At 40.0% G+C, this 21,781-nt stretch overlaps 1 protein-coding gene across 1 annotated transcript in view; it reads right to left on the reverse strand.

Annotated features, from left to right (window-relative positions):
• LOC110957809 (partitioning defective 3 homolog B-like) overlaps positions 1 to 21,781 on the reverse strand; it is a 241,583-nt gene that overhangs the window by 111,196 nt on the left and 108,606 nt on the right. The window contains 4 exon segments of the mRNA XM_022204011.2: positions 1,883 to 2,098; positions 14,697 to 14,741; positions 19,951 to 20,054; positions 21,393 to 21,498. Coding sequence (XP_022059703.2) covers positions 1,883 to 2,098; positions 14,697 to 14,741; positions 19,951 to 20,054; positions 21,393 to 21,498 — 471 coding nt within the window.

Consider the following 21,781-nt stretch of genomic DNA (forward strand, 5'->3'; position numbering starts at 1 on the left):
CCGAGAACTGTTCTCCGTCAATTAACAGCAGCTCTGCAAGTGTTGAGCATTTAGAAAGATAGTGACAGATGTGGCCACCGTGTGTGTGTGTGGTGTTGACATGCCCTATTAGTCCTATCCTGTGTGAGAGGTGAGAGTAGTGATCTGAAACAGCCCGACTCATTACTCTGGTGGTGACTGATAAGAGTTTGCTGCTAATAACACAGCAGGGAATTGAATATGTGTTGATATTTTGAGGCATGAGGTACTTGTTGCAAAGCCCTTGTCTCACTTTGCTGGAGAAAGTGTAATTAGGGAACACCTTGCATGTGGAAGTAAGTCGATTATGCATCAATCATTGGGTTAAAAAAAAAAAAACATCGAAAGTGGCTGAAGATTTATGTCAGGGATTAGACGTGAGATTTACAAATAAAACTGTCTGTCTTTTTGGAAGTGGCAACATATGGAAAGTTGATGGAGGGGAACAAGTGAGTGAAATTCCCGTCACAGTAAACACTTCTCAATCAGTGATGTCGAAGCAGTTTTATGCATTAGCTCTAAAGTGAAAAACAGCTGCTGTGACATCAATGATTGGGGTGCAAGCAAAAATGAAACATTCTTGGAAGTTTCCAGGGCTCATAAGCCCCCTCATAGTCAGCCAAAAGTTAGTCGATGAGATGAGAGTCGAACGAGAACACTAAATCAGTCACAGACAGACATTATCCTATCTGACACTACTCTGCAGCTGCTCTCTGCAGTTAATAGATAGTAATTACATACGATCCAAAGCGTGGAGTCATTTCAGAGGATAAAGGACGATTGTGAGAAGGTGATATGCAAACGCCGGGTTTTCCAGGTTGGTTTCACTGGCCCAGTCTGAGAATATGCATGCAGAATATACCCATGTGGACCCTGAATGGCAGGTATATGGAGAAGTAAGAGACAGACAGGGTAGGTAAAAAAATTGTGGACTTACTCATGGTCTGCTGGAATATGAAAAAGTCCAGAGCTAAAACTATGGCTCACTGCTGCTTACTGGACTACTGAAACAGCAGCCAACTCTTCCTGACAGTGACTAGCCAGCAACAGACAACCGGCATTAAACTCCTAGAGGTTCTGTGATAACTTACAGAGGACTGGATGTCTGCCGGCTGCACTTTGTTGCCCTGAGGCCACTGTATGATTGGGCTTTTATCCGAATATTCGGTGTCCTTGCTGATTCTTCTGACATATTTGAAATCATTAACCTACCACTTTTGCTGGTCCTGCTGGGTTTACTTCATGTATGCACTTGTAATACTGTCACTTTAAAGCTTTACTATTATCTGCAGCTTGGAATTTGTTGGCATTGTTGCACAGTATTAACGATGTTAGCCTGATTATAACATTCTCTCTCATCCTTGGAACTCGAATCACTATCGCATGCCCTCAAAAATATAGATATTTAGACAACTGAATTAATATCACAGATGTCAAAAAGTCAACTAGTAGTCTTAATTATCCACTACTAGTCAACTTCAAAAATCTTTTGGCTCAAAGTTTAAATGTGATTCTGTGCTTAAATCATTTGCCTGTAATCTACAACAATTCTCTCGACAGTGTGATTTGGGGAAACTATCTAATTGCACTTTTTCTGACTGATAGTGCCATTTCATTTGCGAAATAATTGTAAAATTTTGAAAGTCAAGCTTCAGTTCAATATCCACACTGTGTGATGCATTTAAAACATGACAGAGCATTACCACATGCCACATAACAAGAATCCTGAATTGCATTCTTCACAATTTGCTGATTGCATTGTCTAAAATTGCAGTTTCAATTAGAAATCAATTATTTGTTCATCTGTAATTCTGACCTGCACACATATCTAACAAAAACACAACACCACCGTCATCTCTTTTACCGTCATCATCCTCAGCTGGTCCATCATAGGATTTATCGATAGCTGCTCGGAAGCTCTCGTTGCAGCCTCTCCCCCTGACCATATTCGGCCGAGGGCGGTGGAATGGGAGGAGTTCGTTTTTCCTGTTAACTTCCGACATGGCTGTCTGGAGGCTCTCCAATGAACTGGACTTCTTCAAGCCAAGAGTCGGGCCGAGTTCCACAGGAGTAGACAGAGCTGGAGGGAGCACAGAAATACACAGAGAAAAGGATATGAATGAAAGTAGCATGTATGTAGTATGAAATGGACAGGTTTTTCTCAGTCTGATCGGGCAATCAAATAGTTTTTTTTCCTGCCATGCACTGCTCTGATTGAAGACAGTAACTGAGAAAAGAAAGACTGTGACATGACTGCTCTCTGAAGAGCTCAGCCAAAAGAAAAAAAACACACAGTGATGCAGTTAACTGTGCTGTCGGTGAGTTTGTGATGGATGTGAAGTCTGCTTTATTGTTACTAGTTCGTCATCCATCATCACAAGTACACTGTGCGAGATATTACTGAGGGAGGGAGGGATCTAGCAGAGAGGATGATGAAGAGCAGGGCGATGGATGAGAAGACAGAGCAAAGGTAGAAGTATTCAGGGGAGAGTAGGACAGAGATCTGACATGTTGTGAGGCTTTAAATTTTCCAGGATACATATTTTACAAGTTCTAAAAGACAGCCAACACTACCTGGCAATTGTTGCTGCTACCCTGCTGCACAAACCCAGCCAAAGCTAATGGCACGCTGACTGCTGAAGTTGGATCAAGTTCAGCCTCAAGCCCCACTGTGATTTTTCCACCACTTGTGAGGATGGTTGTTCGTAAAACAAAAGAGAATACAGGAGGTAATGGGTTTGTCACTGTGTGCCACCTAAAACAGGGAAGGCACTGATGGCGGACAAGATGGGGAGAAAACGGGCTGGAAGAATGTCGACAGGGAGAGAGCAAATTAAGTTTCCTCCCGGGAATATTACCGGGGGGAAAACCCTGGTGGCAGTGAGGAGGACAGAGAAAAATGAGGATGGAGGGAGGAAGGCTGGGCTTGCTGCCAGCTCAAAACACTGGTAATCCTTACACACACACACACATACACCAACACACACACACACACACACACATTCTGGATTCCTGGCTGGCTCTGGCTTGTCGATATGATGCCACTGTGATTCATGATAGCTAAACTTGCATCACTTTAGCTAATGATTCCCTATACACGCCACTGCTCTTTGTGTGTATGTGTGTTTTCTCAGAGCAAAGGAGATGAGAGGGCTGATGTGCCTTCCACATCTATTTAAACAACCATTAACCAAACACACAAAGAGTAATAACACACGATGAATGTTTGCACATGCATAATGTAAGTCAGCCGCTCACAGAGGAGATGGACAAAGGTCACAACATGTGAGACTTTCATCCATGTGCACATTGCATTCAGATGCATACTGAATTATTAAACATCAAAGAGCAAGGCGATTAGTCCATATTAAATCTATCTTAAGTGAAATTGTTGAACAGATACAAATCTATTGAAGATTAAAGTTTCCTTTGTAGTAGCACATACTATAATAGATTACAACACTGTGTCACAAGCCAAAACCCCTTGTTGCTTTAGAAATAAGAGGAGCGAGATTTCTATCTGCATCAAACTCCAGTCAACAACAACTTCTCACTGCACACAAAGTCACTGCAGTGTAATCAAACTGAACTACATTAACTAGTAAAGTCTGCACAGTTTTCAGAGATCAGCAGCATTACAGCTATGGCCTTTGACACCTCACTGCGTACTTTGATCTCCAAACACTAACCCTAAAAAATTGACATTTCTACACAACTTAACTCCGTTCTCAATATCATTTTCAATAAATCAATCAGATTTTATTCGTATATGAATTTTCATACAAGCAAAAATGCAACACAAAGTGCTTTACAGATCATAAAAAAATGCAACTAGAAAAGCACTCAGAGAGCGCAGTAATCCACCAAGGCTGCTCAATCGTTGTATCTTTACTGACAGATAAGTCCACAACGGTCAATTTGTAGTAAGATCACAATCATGCGATTGTCAGCAGACAGCTCACATAGTGTTCACTTGTTGTCATAGTTACAGTGACACCGTGCTGCTATCTCACAATGATACAGAAATCTTTAACAAATCCATGGATCTAGATTATAAGCCACATCACTGCCAAAATCTAATCACTTGGTCCTTGCATCACTTCCAACCTTCCCTGACCAACGCCGATCGTCACACAACTCCGCCAAGTTCCTTGGCGAAGTATTAAAACACTACAAACAACCGCCACTCCTACCCCATTCCCACCACACACCCCAATCCCACCTCCTACAGTCGAGTTATCAATAAAAGACTTATTTAACATGTGCAATTGAGTACAAGTACTTTTCAGATGAACTTATCTTTGCCATTTTATTGCTTCACTGTTGCTCCTTTTCAACCAACCAATCACATATTTCATGAGGAAAGACTTGTCATTTTGGTAACTCAGAAAACTGAAAAAAAAAACATGTTCACTCATGTTGTAAAAGGCCATATTTTGAGCCAAAGCATGATGTTTCCATGTAGTCTTGGTGCCTCAAGCTACCCAGACTGCAACAAAAATGGTACAATGACATGCAAATCCCAGGCTCCATTTAGCTGGTACTGACTAATGCTTACATCCACCCATCAGTAGTGTAATACTGTAAGACAGGCCTGGTAAAATTGCTGTGAATGTCAACACATAACTGACCATCCTTACAGGTCAATGCTGAGTTTATGCTCCAATGAACTATCAAATCTACTGCACGGCTTTACTTCTTCGTCAGTATTTTCATATGTGCCGCAGGTTATGGCAGCATGCTAACTACGCAACTGTCTCATTTGAATGAAAGCATCTGCACTTGTTATGACTAGTGGTAACCAACTTCCATATTTCCAGCAGCTCGGTAGGACTGTGTAGCTTTGGACAGTGAAAACCTCTTAGATCTCTGGCCAAATTGGGTCTTTGAATGACTTCTTTTTAACAAGTCAAACTGCATACAGAAACAAATCTTGACTTCCAGGGCTGAGGGTTGTGTGATTAAAAAAAGGTCTCATACATTCATTTCAATAGATAATCCACAGTTTACAAACTCTAAGTAGAGTGGATTAGAGCTGCCAGCAACATCTGAACCACACCAACAAATCCATGAATAAACCCTTCCAGGATTTTTGATGTATTATTTTGTTTATTTACACTCTAATCAGAGGGCCTTACACTTCTCATGCCAACATGTCTGCAGCTGCCAATAACATTCTCCAAACACAAGTGGTCTTCAAGTTAAACCAGCTTCTGATGTTTTAGTTTTTTCCACATTTGCGTGACAATAAATTCGTAGCGCAGCGAGCTCAAGATCACGAGGCATGTATAGATTTGTACACACCAGTATTTAGTCACACTGCATTGCTTTCTGTAGAAGGCAACATTCCGTATGAAATATGCATGAGATGTTCATTTAAACTCAACGTAAAGAGGCCTAATCAAGGTTCATTCTCCACTGTTGATCTACAAAGTTTGAGGGCGAATGCAGTCAGTTTAAGGAGTCCAATCCAGACGAGAACACAGTTTGTATATCGACAGTAACCTCTGAGTCTCAAGTTGTCTGTTTGCAAAGCGCTGGGTAGTGGGGTGAACAGAACAGTTTCAGAAATAGCTCTTCCCAACATACGCACATGCACACACACGCTCATATATATAGATATACTGTACAGCTACAAACACACAGATACACAGGGTGATGAGCATGCATCCACATACTCAAACACAGGGTGTCTCACACAAATTTTTTTGCTGTGAGTAGCAGGATTTGTGTCATAAATGTAATTACTGCTGTCCAACTGGAAGATGATAGAATTAAGCTGCTTTTAGAGAGAGAGGGAGAGAGACCGAGAGAGAGAGAGCGAGAAAGAGGGATGACAAGTAAGACGACTATCAAAATGGTCTAAAAGGAGAGGAGGTGGCAGGTTGGGGGGGGGGGGGTTGGCAGAGAAAACAGACACTGTGAAAGGATGCTGCAGAAAGACAGCAAGCCTGGAAATGAAAGAGAGAGGACGGGAATGACAACAGGAGAAAGAGAGAGTAGGAGAGAAGAAAAAATAAACAACAGCAAAAAAGAAATGGAAAAAAAAAAAGAAAAACAAAACACAAAGAGAGAGAATGCCAAGCTATCCCAAGGCTATTTTGTTGGCAGGAAGGCAATGGGCTACTTTCAAAGTCAAAATTACACCGAGGAGCAGCTTAGCAGCAGGCTGCGGCAACAAAGCCAGCAGACTTTAACAACAGCCCCAACTTCTGGTGAACCAAATCGCACTTTAGAGACTCTAATAAGGAGATGCAGCTCAGTTTCTGTGTTCTACTTTTGCATAATATACACCATGAAAACAGGCTTTCTATCATGACAATATCCAGCTTCTCTCACTGTCCCATCTGTGGAAGTTCCCTCGCGTTTCAGCCCAGAGTTTCGGAAAGCCTTACGTCATAGCCCAAATACTACGCAAGCCAGCTATGAAATGTTCTGAAGGACATATATACACTGAATTCATTACATAATGCAGAATGTGTTATGTAAAGAATTCATACTAAATGCGATGATATGGTTGTTAAGTGTTGGATTTCAGAATTATGTATGTGCAATTACATGCTTATATAAGAAGGAGGAATGTGTGCTAAAGAGGTGATTTGTCAGTGCACACGTGTGTCTGTGCTGTGAGATATCATGGGCTGTGGAGGGGAAATCACTCACATACGCAACAGTTTCTTGTATATCACATGTGTGTGTAATGCTTCCCATCTCCCAGCAGATGAAATGAGGTTTTGTGATCCCACAGGGCTTCACAATAATTGAACGGACATCATAAACCATAAAAACACGTGACATCATCCTCAATCTAATGTCTCACTGTTTATTTACTGGTTCCAACTGAGTTTAAGGCAGATGCAGCTGCACTGAGAAGCAGCAAAATAAAAACGAATAGTAATTATCACGCAAACATGCAGTACAGTGGATTTTCAACAACCACATGGTCCTGCAGGTCTGACTGAAAGGGAAAGTGTTGTTTCACATTGGCTTTTTCCAGCGTTAGCTTACAATCACCATGCATGAGGAATGTTGAGTAGTGAATGGCAAAGGTGCAGACAAAGTCCAGTTTCTAAATATCTAGGTTAAACATTTGAACAAATTTTACAATAAAGTACTATTAAATATGTTGTTATCGCTTATTGCATTGTCCTAACACAGATTAAGTAGTTTACATATACAATGAAATTTAAAATTTTTAAATAACCATGGGGGATTTTTAAAAAATAATTATGAAAAATTTTAAAAAGATTGTATTCAGCATTATTAAAGTAACCTTGGGCAATGTAAAAATGCATCTTAAAAGAGCATTTCCTATTACAGTGACAGAAGTACTGCACAAATATTGATCAAACTGTCAAAAAGTGACACTGTTTAAGGAGCTCATGCCTCACAATGTGCTTTCTTTGGCACCCCAGATTTTTCCTCATCTGACCCACAGAAAACCTGCCCAGGAATTAGTCTGATTCTTTGACCCTGTGAGAGTTTCCAACCCCAACTTCATTCCAAATCTGGACCATATTCAGCACCTAACCTTTGTTCTAAAGCTGCACTGTTTAAAGCCTATGGATTAAATTATTGTGCACAATGAGAGAACAAATAGATACAGAAAGGCAGGTTTACTTACAATTAGAAAAACCTTTATTTGTATTTTATTTGATTGAAGCCAAAGCAATAGTTTTTTGTTGGTATTTTTGTGGAAAGTGAATGCTTGCTTCAATGCACTTATATTTTACATCATTGTTAGACCAAAATAGATATTTACATTTGTTTCTTATCCTTTTCACTCACAGTAAAGACAGGGGAACAAAGGGTCTCTCTCTCTCTCCACGGTGCTCCCTCAAGCATCATACAATATACAGTACAGCACATGTCAGTGATCATTGTATAAAGCCTGATAGAGATGAATGGCTGCACCGGCCAGGACCGACAGCACTGACCATCTCCTGATTGCTGCTCACCTTTATTGGCTTACTGGGGGAGATGGAGAGGGGTCAAAGGCCATTCAATATACAGAGGAGCAGCCAAGAGTACACACAAAGACAATGAAACATCAGTGTGTGCTAAACACGCAGGCGGGTACTTCGTAAACAACGCGCACGAGGAAAATGTGTTCAAAATCCAGCACAAACACCTGCACACGCGCACACACACACACACACACACACACACACGCACACTATAAAACGCAGGGATTGCTGAGTTCAGCTGTTTGAATTCAGTGTCTAAGAAGTGTTGTAAAGAGCTCATGTGTGGCAGCACGGAGTAGCATCCGCACACACAGACGCACACAAATTGAGCTGCTCTCTGTGTGACAAATTAATCCATCAATCCACATCAGCCTAACAAGGTGGCTTTCAGGTTAAATCCAAAGCAAAGTCTGCAAGAGCCAGAGAGACCGAGAAACAATGAAAAACTGGGGGGGAAAAAATGAGGGAAAAAGAGAGGGGGAGATGAAGAGAGTGGGGTGCAGAGACAATCACGGAGAGGAGGAGACAGAAGGGGATATAGAGAGATGTGCTTCTCTAAAGACACAATTTTGGCAGAGTCTTGTCAGTGTGTGACTGTTGTCAAAGTCAAAGTTCCACCAGGGAGAGATTCAGACAATGGACTGCTCCAGTGTCCCTCAGCATCACACCGGCCCCCTGACACATACACACAGAGACGTTTTTCTGAGAGATGTTGTCCGTTCTAAGCTCCTCTGCCTGCTTGCCAGCCTCTAAGCCTGAATGGCGTTGGCAAGCATGACAGTGAGTGAGCGAGAGCGACAGAGAGAGCTGGTGGTGGGTGGAGGAAGCAAAAAATTAGGCACTACAAAGACATACAACTACAACAAAAGCAGACAAGCGTTTTGGCGGTTGAACACCCGTTTACCGCATGAAAATCTTGGCTTCGTTGTGTTAGTGCACGGAAGTGTGTCCTCACAAGTATAGACTGATGACACCTTTCTGCTAGTTGTCACTTCTTTTGGAGCCATCTTTGTTATGATTATTAAACCCTTTCACGCACATTTGAGAAATAACTGAGGGCATTCGTACTCATGCTCACATCCATTCTAGACATAAACACATATCACATCTTGTCCCTTAGCTAGGAAAATGCTCCCTCTTACAAGAGCAGTCTGGTGAAAACAGGCTGCAGTAAAATTAAGAGGTTTAAGACAATATAAACATGGATTACATAAAGATTTCAAACGCATCGCAGTGTCAAAAAAAATCACAAAAATAGTCATGAACAATGTTAATCAAGCAGAAAAAGTCAGTCCTAACATGCATATCTGAATGTGTCTGTCTGAGCGGCTTTAAGGTCCTCCAAATTCATTTAGTGAAGATCGGCTCTTTAAGATTCAGGCAATTTTGCAACCGATTCCAAGCAAAGACTGGCAACGTACTTAAACCCCTTTTTAATAAATCAGTTTGTGTGCTGGAAACAGATAGTGGAAATAAATCCTGGGAACACAGACAACAGCTTCACATACACTTTGGCTGATATGGCTCTGTAGATATGAAGGAAACCGACTAAGAAGAGCTTTGAAATAGAAAATATGCCAATGATTGGTCTACAGGGGGACAAGGCAGCCCATAAAACTCGAACATACATACAATGGTGAGCACGAGATTTAAGATTTGTATCCAATGCGTGTAAGCATTAGAAGGTATGCATGTACACTACTGTTCAGAAGTCACCCAGGCAATTACATGCTTTTCATGAAAACTCACACTTTTATTCATCTGCTAGCATAATTGCACAAAAGTTTTTCTAATCATCAATTAGCCTGTTAAGACCATTAGCTAACACAATGTAGCATTAGAACACAGGAGTGATGGTTGCCGGAAATGTTCCTTTGTATCCCTACACTACCAGTCAAAAGTTTGGACACATCGTCTCAGTTAGTGCTTTTTATTTATTTGTATTATTTTCTACATTGTAGACTAATACTGAAGATGAACACTTGTTTACAACATAATTCCATATATATGTTATTTTATAGTTTTGATGTATTCAGTATGAATCTACAATATAAAAAGTAACTAAATAAAAACCACTGAATGAGAAGGTGCGTCCAAACTTTTGACTGGTAGTGTATGTAGATATTCCATCAAAAATCAGCCGTTTCCAGCTCAAATAGTCATTTACTACAGTAGCAATGTCTATACTGTATTTATGGTTAAATTAATGTTATATTCAGTGGGGGAAAAAATGCTTTTCTTTCAAAAATAACGACATTTTTAAGTGACCCCAAACCTTTGAATGGTAGTGTATGCATCATCATAATCCAACGTGGTGACAACAGGTCGACTTTTGGTCTAAAAAGACAGGCAAGATTTATTCTGCAATAAAAACCTAACGTCAACTTCAGCTTTGTTTGTTTTTTTAATTCATTACTGGAATAAGCTTTACTCACTCTGACTGATAGTCAATGATCAACCATTTACCTTCACAAGGAAGCATCTCTCAGACACTGACTCTGGGAGGAACACACACACACTGTCTTCATCACCCAACTAAAACAAAGTCAAAGAAACACAGCTGCAGTCATTTGTTCTGTGTTCTGTCAGCCGTTTTTGGATATGTGTGTTTGACTGTACTGCCCTATTTAAAGAGGTTTAAGGAGAGAATCAGTTTACACCACTGAACATTATGGACTGATATATAGTGTTGTGTTCTTTTTTTTTATCAATACACTGTTTATATCTGTTCAGCTATACAACATTTATTGGACAGTGTCTTGTATGAGCTCCATGAAATATATTTTGGAGCATCTCCCCTATGCCTGGATGATGAAACAATGCTGTACAGTGGTGGAGTTGCTGCAGACCTCTACTGGTGGGAAACAGTGGCATACCTCACAAGACAGGGCTTGCAGTGAGAAAACACCCACAGCCAACTTATTTCTATTTACATGTGTACATTCATTTACTTGTGCATTTTTCATTGTCGCACTGATTACCTTGTTTGTTTAAAGTGGCTTAATTCAAAGTAAGTTCTGTCGTAACGGTGCTTATAAAAAATAGGTCAAACAAATGTATCAATAATAATTGATACTGACTAAGAAGAAATCATTTTTTAGCTAAACTGCCCAGCCCATATCTCTTCTCTCCCTCTGACTCTACTGCAGCTTAAATAATTCCTTTTTGACAGATGATTTGATTCATTATTTGAATTGTAGAGCTCCTATTTCTCGGTGCCACCACAAAGACGTCAGGCATGTCTGACCACAAACCCACACACACACACTCAGACACAATTAGTTAGAATGCCACATTGGGGATTTTTCTATGCAGCAGTTTACTTCTCACAAGCATTTTTTTTCTTCAAATTTACGAACAGCAGGTTTGAAAATTTCCTCAGCTGTAGCTGCCACACACACAAAATGCGTTTAGTCACAAAAAGACACTCAGCCTCATATGCGCTCACATTCAGGGCAGGTTTACACACACACACACACACACACACACACACACACACACACACACACACACACACACACACACACACACACACACACACACACACACACACACACACACACACACACACACACACACTTTGTAATACGGTCTCCTGTTTCCATCATTTTATAATAATATATTATAATATAATGTGAAATCTCCCGAAGTTCACATTTTCCACAGGATGATAGAGACTTTCCATTACCATAGCATTACCATAATGGCAAAAGTTTTGTGTCTGCGCACGTGTGTCTGCGTGTGTGTACTTGTGGTGTAGTTGCCCAGTGGTTTCTTGGGGTGTGGAGGGACAGACCAGTGCTGGAAGTGAAAACAGCATTCCCAGAAGTCATTGTCTTTAAACTGCTCATTTCCCAGGACCCCGCCCCACACTCGGTTCGCTCACCAAAGTCCACGCAGCTGTCTGACATCCCAGCGCAGGGTTGTTGGAAGCATTTCAGTTATAAAAAATACATTAGAGCAAAGTAAAGTGGGTTGGAAAAGCTGTCATGCTTGCCAAGCACACACTCTCTTTAACAGCTCTCCGGGCTATGTGGCATTATAAAACAGGAGACACGTTGACAAGCAACAGGTATAGGGAACGTGTAAATAGGCTTGAGTAAAGAAAAAAGACAGAGTCTGGAAATCAAACAGGGAGAAAAGAAAGGGGGCCTTACAGGCTTTACTGAACATTCAACAGGCATATTAAAAGAGAAAATACAGCTCAAGCTAGAGAGGTTGGAAACTATGGTCAGATAGATTTCCGATTTAACTGCAGCCTAAACTTCAGGGCTCTTTCGAGCTATTTTTAAAAGATAATGCAACAATAAACTGAACAATTTAGTTACACTTGCTTAAATTCTCATGTTATCTGAGCCTGTAAATATTTCATTCAATGGAAACAGAGTTACAATAAAGGGAAAGCCTAATAAATGATTTTGCTCTTAAATATATATTCTAGACAGGCAGTTAAAACATTCTGTAGTCTACAGTGTAGCAGACAAGGAGTTGAAACCAAAGAAAACACAGGACAAACAAGGAAATTCATCCATGCTCCATATTTCTGTCAGCCCCCCCCCCCCCAATTACAGATTCTACTTCTCAAGCTTGCTTTGTGTGTTTAAGTCAGATCTGCCAGTGAGGTAGAATGTATTCTCTAGGAATTGGAATACAAACAAAAGTCATTACGAGTGAGAATTTCATTTTACATCTGCTAAGCATTTGTAATTGTCAACATAGTTGATAAAAATGAACAAAAGCATAAACAACTTCAGTTCGCTCTAAATCAAAAGCTTAGTTTTGGAAATGTACAGACATACGTAACCCGTCCATGACAGAATTTATGCTTTATTTTATTGTTCAAACAAAGCCTTTCTCCTCTGTGTTTTAACATTTCAATCCCTCTGAAGCACTCATCTCTTCGTGTCCAAGATGTTCCCTTGACTGTCCAGAACACATGCAACCACTGTCCCAAGTTCTGGCTCATACAGCCTGGACAACAGCCACATTTGAACTCTAAATCCAACATGAGGAATGAAAAAAATATGTTTCTCCCCTCTTTTTTAAGCATTAGGGGAACAGGAAAGTTATTTTATTAAGGTTTCGCTCTAATAAAATAAATGCATTCTTTCCATATCTTGTCTTTTAGGCTCCTGATATCGCCTTACTAGCACACTAGTCGACCCAGCACATAAAGGTCTGTACCACCATGTATAAAACTGAGGCACAGCACAATGTGGAAAAAGAGTGACTGACAAAAATAAAGTGGCAAGCAGCAAGGCGGACTCACATAGATTGGAATGAAGAGTGCTCTTACACTGAAGTAGCCACAAATGAAATGGGGGAAACTTCAAGGCAAAGAGAAAAGTTTGAGATCAAACTTTTACAAAGACGTGTTTGTAGACTACAAAGGTGAGAGCTTTCCATGCACTAGCCAGCACTTGAGCTTTCCTTGTAGATGACTGTGTCCTCTCTTACTCCATCTCTTTCTTTCTATTACCATTAAAAGCAATCTTGCCAAAGGCTGCCTTTAAGAAGAGCCCATAGTCTCGCCTTTCTCTTTTCTCTCCAGTCCTTCTGCAAATTTTACTTCCATCTGTACTTTGTGTCTCTCTAGTGGTTCCTCCTAAAGGAGGGGGGTGGATAGGGGACAGAGGAGGGAGGATGCGGGAGCAAAAATGAAGTGGCGTACGAATGTGATGAAAGACAGGGAGGACAAAAAGAATGTATACTACACTGTACAAAATCTGCTTATGCTCACCTATACTTTATTTTTGTTTTATTGCAGTGGAAATTTTTACATCAGGAGGGTCTCCAACTTCTAATGAGAAACTCAGTGATTGTGTGAGAGCATAAAATCACAGATACAAGTATTATCTCCTGTAAGGCTTGGGTGATGTAGCGGGAAATTTTCATGATGAAAAGTTTAATTTCAGCCGATATTGATAGTTACGGATCATTTTTTAATGAAAATCAGAAGAATAAAGGTTTAATTTGAACTCAACCACTTTAAGGTTAGTGAATCATTTTTATGTTAACAATGAGAAACACAAAGAAATCTGTCAGCTTCATATTTTTAATGATAAATCCTCAATATTGAAAAGTTTAAGAACTTCAAGAAATTAGCTGTCTGGAAAGACTTTTCGTTCATTTTTCTTATTTATCCATTTCCAGATCAATAAGCTTTTCTTGGCCCCTTTTTCTGAAGTTCCTCCTTTGCCAAGGAACATGTGATGATCGGCGTATGTTTGTCTGTCTGTCCACAACATTACTCAAAAACGGAACAACGGATTTGGATGAAATTTTCAGAAAAGGTCAGAAATGACAAAAGGACCAAGTGATTAGATTTTGGCAGCGATGCAGCTTTTAGTCTAGATCCACAGATTTGGTCAAGATTTCTGTATCATTGTGAGATAGCAACACAGTGTCACTGTAACTATGACAACAAGCGGACGATACATCAGCTGCCTGCTGACGATCACATGGTTGCGATCCTACTACAAATCGCCCACTGCGGACTTTTCAGGACTAATCCATCAGAAATCCTGCAATGAGTGAACAGCCTTGGTGGAGTACTGTGCTCTCTGAGTGCTTTTCTGTATTTCCTCTATATTTGCTGCACTTCTTGCCAAGTGTTGATGACTTTTTTCTTAACAGAAAAGGCAAATGTGTGTTGTGGTGTGTTTCTGTCTATTATATTGATCATGTCAAAGTGTTGGTGTGTTTGCTCACCTGCAGTGTTTCCAACCGTAGATCCAACGTTGCTCTCATCTGCCACTGAAACACAAAAAACTCATGTTAATAATCACACAGTGACTGCACCTTTCCATGTGTCTGGCCTGCCAAATCCACAACAAATTAAACTGCTGTGCACAAATCCCCAGAAAATCTTTAATCCTTCTGCATTTGTCTTTTCTGCCTTCATCTACACCTCCTGCTCTCATCGTCATCACTCTTTACCCCACTGTTATTCTTTCTGTCTCACTTTACAAGATGGCAGAGCAGCAGCTCTTTGCTCCTGTGATGTGAAGTCGGCTTCACTGCTACTGAAGCCATTTCCCTTCCTCCCGTCTCTCTCACTTCATTTGTCATTAAGCCTCCCTTCTCTCCAGTCTCTCATCCACGTTCCGTCTTTCGGTCACTGCCCCTCATCTATCCCTTTCACCTTCTGCCCTTTACTCTCACGTCTTCCCTCCAATGTTTTCATTTTTCCTTGAGTTACACTCATTCCATCCAGCTCCTCTCTCCTCCCTCCTCCCCATTTCCCTCCTTTGATCACTATTCTCATTGTTAATTCCCATTTCACTTTCTATCTCTCCCCCAGTCCTTCTTTGGCGTTTTTCTCCCTCTTTTCTAAGGCCAACAAGGAACACACTGATTGGTAGCACCGCGCCAAATAAAGACACACAAACCACAAAAGCCAAGCAGTTACATGGCTTCTCCAAGCAAAATCTTTTCTAATGAAAACCAAGACGAAACTGTAACTGCATATGTGTGTATCTGACAGCATCTGTCTGCGGTGAATTAACACGACTGCTACGGCGGCTCGGGAGTTTGGGGATCACATGTGTGAAGCACAAGTAGCGTTAGTTGGGAGGGACCCTCAGCACAAACACAAACACACACTAAGGTTGTTTACAATCAAGGTTAAACTAACATGTAATTATTCCCAGCTGATTTAAATGCAACCTACATACTGCAGACTCATCCTGAACTTAGTTACAGAGCTGACGTTCTGTTTATATTCACAGTCAATGAAGCTGATGGAAAGAAAGAGCAGAAGTTAAAGATAAAGAGAGGGACAAACACCAGCAGAGGCCGAGAAAGAACGACATGACAGCGAAGGACAGTGAGAGCCATGAGAGGGAGTTCAGAATTTGGAACTAAGCTTAATTCATTCTTAAATTTTTAATTGGACTGGTGTGGAAAATGAAATCAGGACAAATTAAATAAAAATGAAATTATGTAACTGACCCATGAATGAAAATCTGTTCATTCTGTCCCCGTCTTTCTTCCTTTTCTTTTTTTTTTCTTTTTGCACAAACACAAGAGCCAAAACACAGCATGGACTCATATCCAAACAGTCCAGGAAAAGCAGTCATCAAATGTTTAAAAGTCATTCTCACCAAGCACATAGCACTTCTGTGACAGATTTAAATTGTGATACACTATTATATGCACTATTTACAGACATTAAGTGTTGGAAGGTGTGGAAACTGTCAACCACGTTTCTCGTTCAACCTAAGAAAAAAAGATAATCTAACCTAACAAAGCTACGATGATGAAACAATAGTGCTCAAGACTAGCCTAGCTGCGCTAGACAACCCACGGCAACGAATTTAATTCTCTGCCAGGGTGGGTCTAGTTACCCTCGGTAAGCCTCGAGGTTGGATGCTCCTAAAACTGGCCGACGAATCACCATGAAGTGTAGAGTCAGAAGGCGGGCGTAAATAAGTGACGACAGAGGCGCGACGATTCTGACAGAAACAACCGGAAACAACCATAGAAACAAGGATAGACAAGAAGATGGCTGCGCACAATAAACAGTTATCTTTCGACTCCGCTTTGGCCACAGCCCTTAAAGATTTGAAGCTAAAATTCAACTTGAAAGATAAACGAAGGATAAGATAAGAAAGATAAATAAGGCTTCACCGAACTCCCGCATCCTCTGATTTCCGGCGCTCTAGGAACTACGTCAGCCTATTCGTTGCGCTGATTGGTTGTATACCTACCCAACTGCTGCAGAGAGATTTGAAAGACAACCTTTTAGCCCGCCTCCCTCCCTGTCGAGAGTTACTAGACCCTTGCGTCTTCAGACCTGGGTCTAGCGCGGCTAGGCTAGCTCAAGACTGTTTGCATAAACCAAAAGGACAAACTCAGATGTGTTTGTGCTGGACTTCTTTAAGCAGTCCAGCTACACTCACTGCAATCTAGGATGAAGTCAGTTTTACCTCTCTCAGTTTTACACTCTTATCCAGCTCTGATGCTGTTGTTTTCCCACATGACAGAGCTGTCATAAACCAACCCAAGCTGCTTGATTTCAAATTATCACTTCAGTTAAAGTGTGCCAAGTTAAATTAGATGTGTTTTCAAATAACTGTCAAGCAAATTTGAAGCACACTTTTGAAATTTCACAAAACATGTGAATAAGGCTAATTTCATTAACTCTTTTGGAGTGATTTAACTAGGCTTTCTAATGTCATCAGATGGTAGTGGTATAAGTTACATGGCTGGATTTAATAGAGTAGAAGTCGTCGAAAACAAAGTAGTTGTTCGCAAATCGCAAAAAAGAAGAGGAAACAAATTAAACTTTGGCCATTTACGTGAGAGAAAAGGGTATTCAGGATTTGTTTTTTAGTTGGGCGAGCTGTAATTATTCTTTGATGTCAAGGAAAGAGTGAGAGAAGTTCAAATAGTTGATCAGTCATGTCGTTCAGAAAGGGTGTTACATCACCTCTTAGTTCTTTTTTGGAAACCTCAAAGTGAGCTTAGAATCATCCGTAATTGAGGAATGGATTGTTATTGCACATGACATTTATATTATAGCAAAGTTGAAATTTTCCCTAAAGGAGAAAAAAGAGAAGTTCTACCAGATCTGGACTAAATGGACTCAGTATCTAAAACCCATAAGGTGCGATTTTACTTGAATCGATCTGTAACCTGCTCTCTTCATCTACTTTTCCTTTAATTATTGTTTTCTAATGGTGTGACAATAATTACAAACAGTTGGCTCCACCGTTCTATAGTTCTTGTGCAAAAACAAAAGAGTGATGTAAAAAATGAAAACATGGCAAAGACAACAAAGTCTTTAGTGGTGTAAACAAGATATGTTTGAAATTGGAATAATTTCCCCTTTCAATTAAAAAAAAAAAGAGAATTTCAAAAAAATCCTAATTTTTTTGAATTTCTGTCATTCCCATTTCATGTTTGAAATGTAATAGTGCAATATCCCCATAAACAAACCTTAATGAAAAATAGTTTGAAGCTACTGATAAATAAAATGACAAAGAATTCAGGTTGAAACATGCCAACTTTTCTTCTATGTCCCTCTATGATTGTATACGCAGTAAAAGACAATATGCAATTACGGTGACAAACATGGGTCTTTTAGAGATATACATTCTTCGAGTTCTGTTTCTCTGAAGCACACGACAAAAATTCACGTTTGCAGCAGATGACCCAGTACAGAGCTAATATGATTCTGAAAGACTAATTGTAAGCATTTACAAACAAAACTAATGAGTAAAATCTGATTTACATGCAGTAATGCAAAGGCATGTGTGCTGACAAAGACATATTGGCTAATTAATGCTCAAGTTAGCTGACCTTAATAAATGCATTAGGCTATGTGGTTATGTATGATTATTTGCAGTGACTATTTCAGAACTTCAGAGACTTCATTATGTTACTGTGTACTATATTTGAGTTGAACTTATACCACTGTACACAAGCCTTAAAGATGTAGCCACATGTTCACTGGCTTTGAATCATGGGCTCATGCACCAAAAATTGCTTTTGTGAATTTATGTATAGCTTCTTCGTTTTCAGCATTCTTGTCTTATTTGTACTCTGAGAGAAATATGTCTCCTGAACTTTACAGAGACATATTGCATGTTGGGAATAAAAGACAGGGATCAAGCAGGATTTCAGGCCAGTGTGGAAGGATAGCATTCATCCCTAAAGATATAATGTCCTTTCATCTACAATATTTCTAGATTTTAATAAAGCACAATCTAATATTTGCTAAAACCTCGCTCCCTTATTGTCACTAACGGAGACATTTTTGATGAGATATTATTACTGCTGCCTGATGGTTTGGCAATGAAAACACGCCATGCCATTCAAGCAAGCATGTATTAAATCCTGGTTTGTTTGTCATGCATTTAATGAAGATCCAGTGTGTAAAAACACAATGGAGATGACGTACGGGCATACAGTACATACCATCAGTCTGCTATTCATGTAGAAATAGATGTCTGTGGTGTTCAAATACTCTCTTTTGTCTCATACACACACTTACAAACACACTTATCTGGCAGCAGAGCCGGCTCGAGGAGGAGGACTGAGGGAAGTGGCATTTGAAACAATACGCTTTTGTTGTGCTGCTGCATCCACTGTCATATTACACTGATGTATGCACAAGCACAGACATAAGCGCGCACACATACACATATTTCGAAAGTTGACTTTTTAACAGCCACTGAAATGTCACTAAACCCTCGCGCCGGCATATCAGTAATCAGAAAGCAACATGCAGCAAAGATGGCAGGGAAAGCGGGACGACGGTGGCTGCAAAAGTTACCTTTCTGACATTTGTTTGCATAAATAAAAGACCAAAATGGAGCTGAATTCAAATCCTGCACATACAATGACGCATGCCTCATTTGCTTGGTCACAAGTTGGAAAACTGAATGAAAGCTGAGAGGAAAACAAAAGGAGCAGGTTCATGCTATAAAACCATATCCGTCTTATTCTTAACACGCACTTTTTTTCTATTCCTGCAATGTTTACAGAGCAAATGTTTTACATTACCTTTTATTTTTTAAAAGAATATTAACACGATTCAATCTTTAGTGTACTACACATATGTACTTTCATAATCACCAAAGAAACATGCATGTTATTGGAACGAACAGACAAGATAATTACACAGCAGTCATGTCTGAATGGCCAACCAGATCACATATTTTCCCATCCAAGTGAGCACATAACACACAACCACACACATGCACTGACAAAAATGAAATAAAAGGAGTAACGGAAAATCTGCAAGAGGCCCCACCTGCATGTTGTGCAGCTGTTTCTGTGAGTGTGGCTGCACTGGTGTAAGTCTGCATGTGGCTTTCAGGAGCATTCCAGTGGTGCAGCAGTCATGCATCAGCAGGAATATTTAAATTTATGTGAGGATAGGAGTCATGCAGCCACCATGCAGAACAGACAAACAGAAAAAACTCCCCACCAGTGTGATGCTGGTTCTGAGTCGTACCCAGGTCCATGCTCTTGGAGGCTTTCACGTGCTGGAACTGCTGCTGGTTCTGGTTCTGGGCGGGAGACTGGGGCTGAGCCGGGCACGAAATGTGAGAGTTTTCCCTGAAACAAAGTGAATAGACAGTCAGTAGTGGCAAAGATATGGGTAGAGCCTTGGTAAAAAGAGCACTCATTCTTGTGGACAATTATGATCTTAGATAACTTGCTTTTTAGCTCTTGAAATTTGTTTTCACTTTCTTTCTCGGTTATAATGCGGCTGATATTGATTGATTAATTTTGCATGACCCTCATGCAGATGGCATGCAAACAACTGAAGGTCTGCATCCACGATTGATGTGACTGACACAGATTTACTGCGTTTGAAGCCAAACATTTTTGGAGCATTAGTCACAATATTAAATGATGTTTCATTAAAAAATAAATAAATTATAAAATAGACTGATTATCTATTCACAATTTTTCCCTAAAGCAGCATATAAATAAAGATCATTTGTTTCAGAAGGCAGTCATCATTTGTTTGGTAAATCACATATTTCTAAAGTATCACGTATGACAATGCTGAAAGAAGATATACACTACTGTTCAAAAGTTTGCGGTCATCCAGGGAATTTCATGTTTTTAATGTCAACTCACACTTTCATTCATGCGCTAACATAATTGCACAACGGTTTTCTTATCAGCCATTAGCCTTCCAACATAATTAGCTAACACAATGTAGCATCAGAACACAGGAGTGATGGTTGCTGGAAATGTTCCTCTGTACCCCTATGGAGATATTCCATTAAAACCAGTCGTTTCCAGCTAGAATAGTCATTTACCACATTAACAATGTCTAGACTGTATTTCTGATTCATTTAATTCTATCTTCATTGAAAAAATTGCTTTTCTTTCAAAAATAAGGACCTTTTTAACCCGTTAAGCTTCAGTGTACCGCCGGCGGAACACCTACTAATTTGCATAGGAATTTCAAGAATGTCCGACGGCTGCAAACACGATTATACAAACACTATACGCCGATGGAAAGCTTAGATTCTCATGAATTCGCCGGTATAAACCACTTTCAGATGCGATTACCACAGCGGGTGAGAAAAACACATTTGTCCGACAAAAACGAATATTCATCCATCCGTTCTCTATACACGGCTTCAACGCACACAGCGCGACTCACATTTCCGGGTTCATTATTACACACAAAAAAAAGATTCCACAAAAAACGGCCATAATCCAACCTTTTACATCAGATGACACAAGCCAGGAAACTATTTTGTCCAAAACATGTCCTGAAGTCGGTATAAAATCCCCGAATCGGTCGTTTTCAAGGAAATGCACCTCGCGATGCCCGTCCAATATTCCCTGTATTTTTCATAATTTTTTTATTTAAAAATAGAATATTAGCGATTTTTTTGTACTGAAAACGGCAGTGTATGCTCTACCACAGACCTTTCCTGCAGATAGGAGTGTTGGATAGAGTTGCTGAACTCAGGGTCATGTCCATACAGCACCCCGTCTTCTTCCTCATCCATGTGAGAGTAACTCCCATTGGTCACTGAAAAGAAAAAAAGAAAAACATCAACCTGCATTAGGACAATATATAGTGATAAAATGATGCAGCCAGTTAAAAAGATTTTTACTAACTGTGGTCATCTTTTCTGGTGTGCAGCAGCTTCAGTTAATTTGGTTAGAATCAATAGTATTATTATTATAGCTTATGACTGATTCTCTGCTGTCTAATCATATCCTAAGGATACTCTAATCATTCTATAATAATATATTCATAGTACAATACACTTCTCCATCGAGAATAACACTGAAAAGTGTGTTAGTAGGCG

The sequence above is a fragment of the Acanthochromis polyacanthus genome, chromosome 14 (genome assembly GCF_021347895.1).
Source record: "Acanthochromis polyacanthus isolate Apoly-LR-REF ecotype Palm Island chromosome 14, KAUST_Apoly_ChrSc, whole genome shotgun sequence".
Classification (NCBI taxonomy): Eukaryota; Metazoa; Chordata; class Actinopteri; family Pomacentridae; genus Acanthochromis; species Acanthochromis polyacanthus.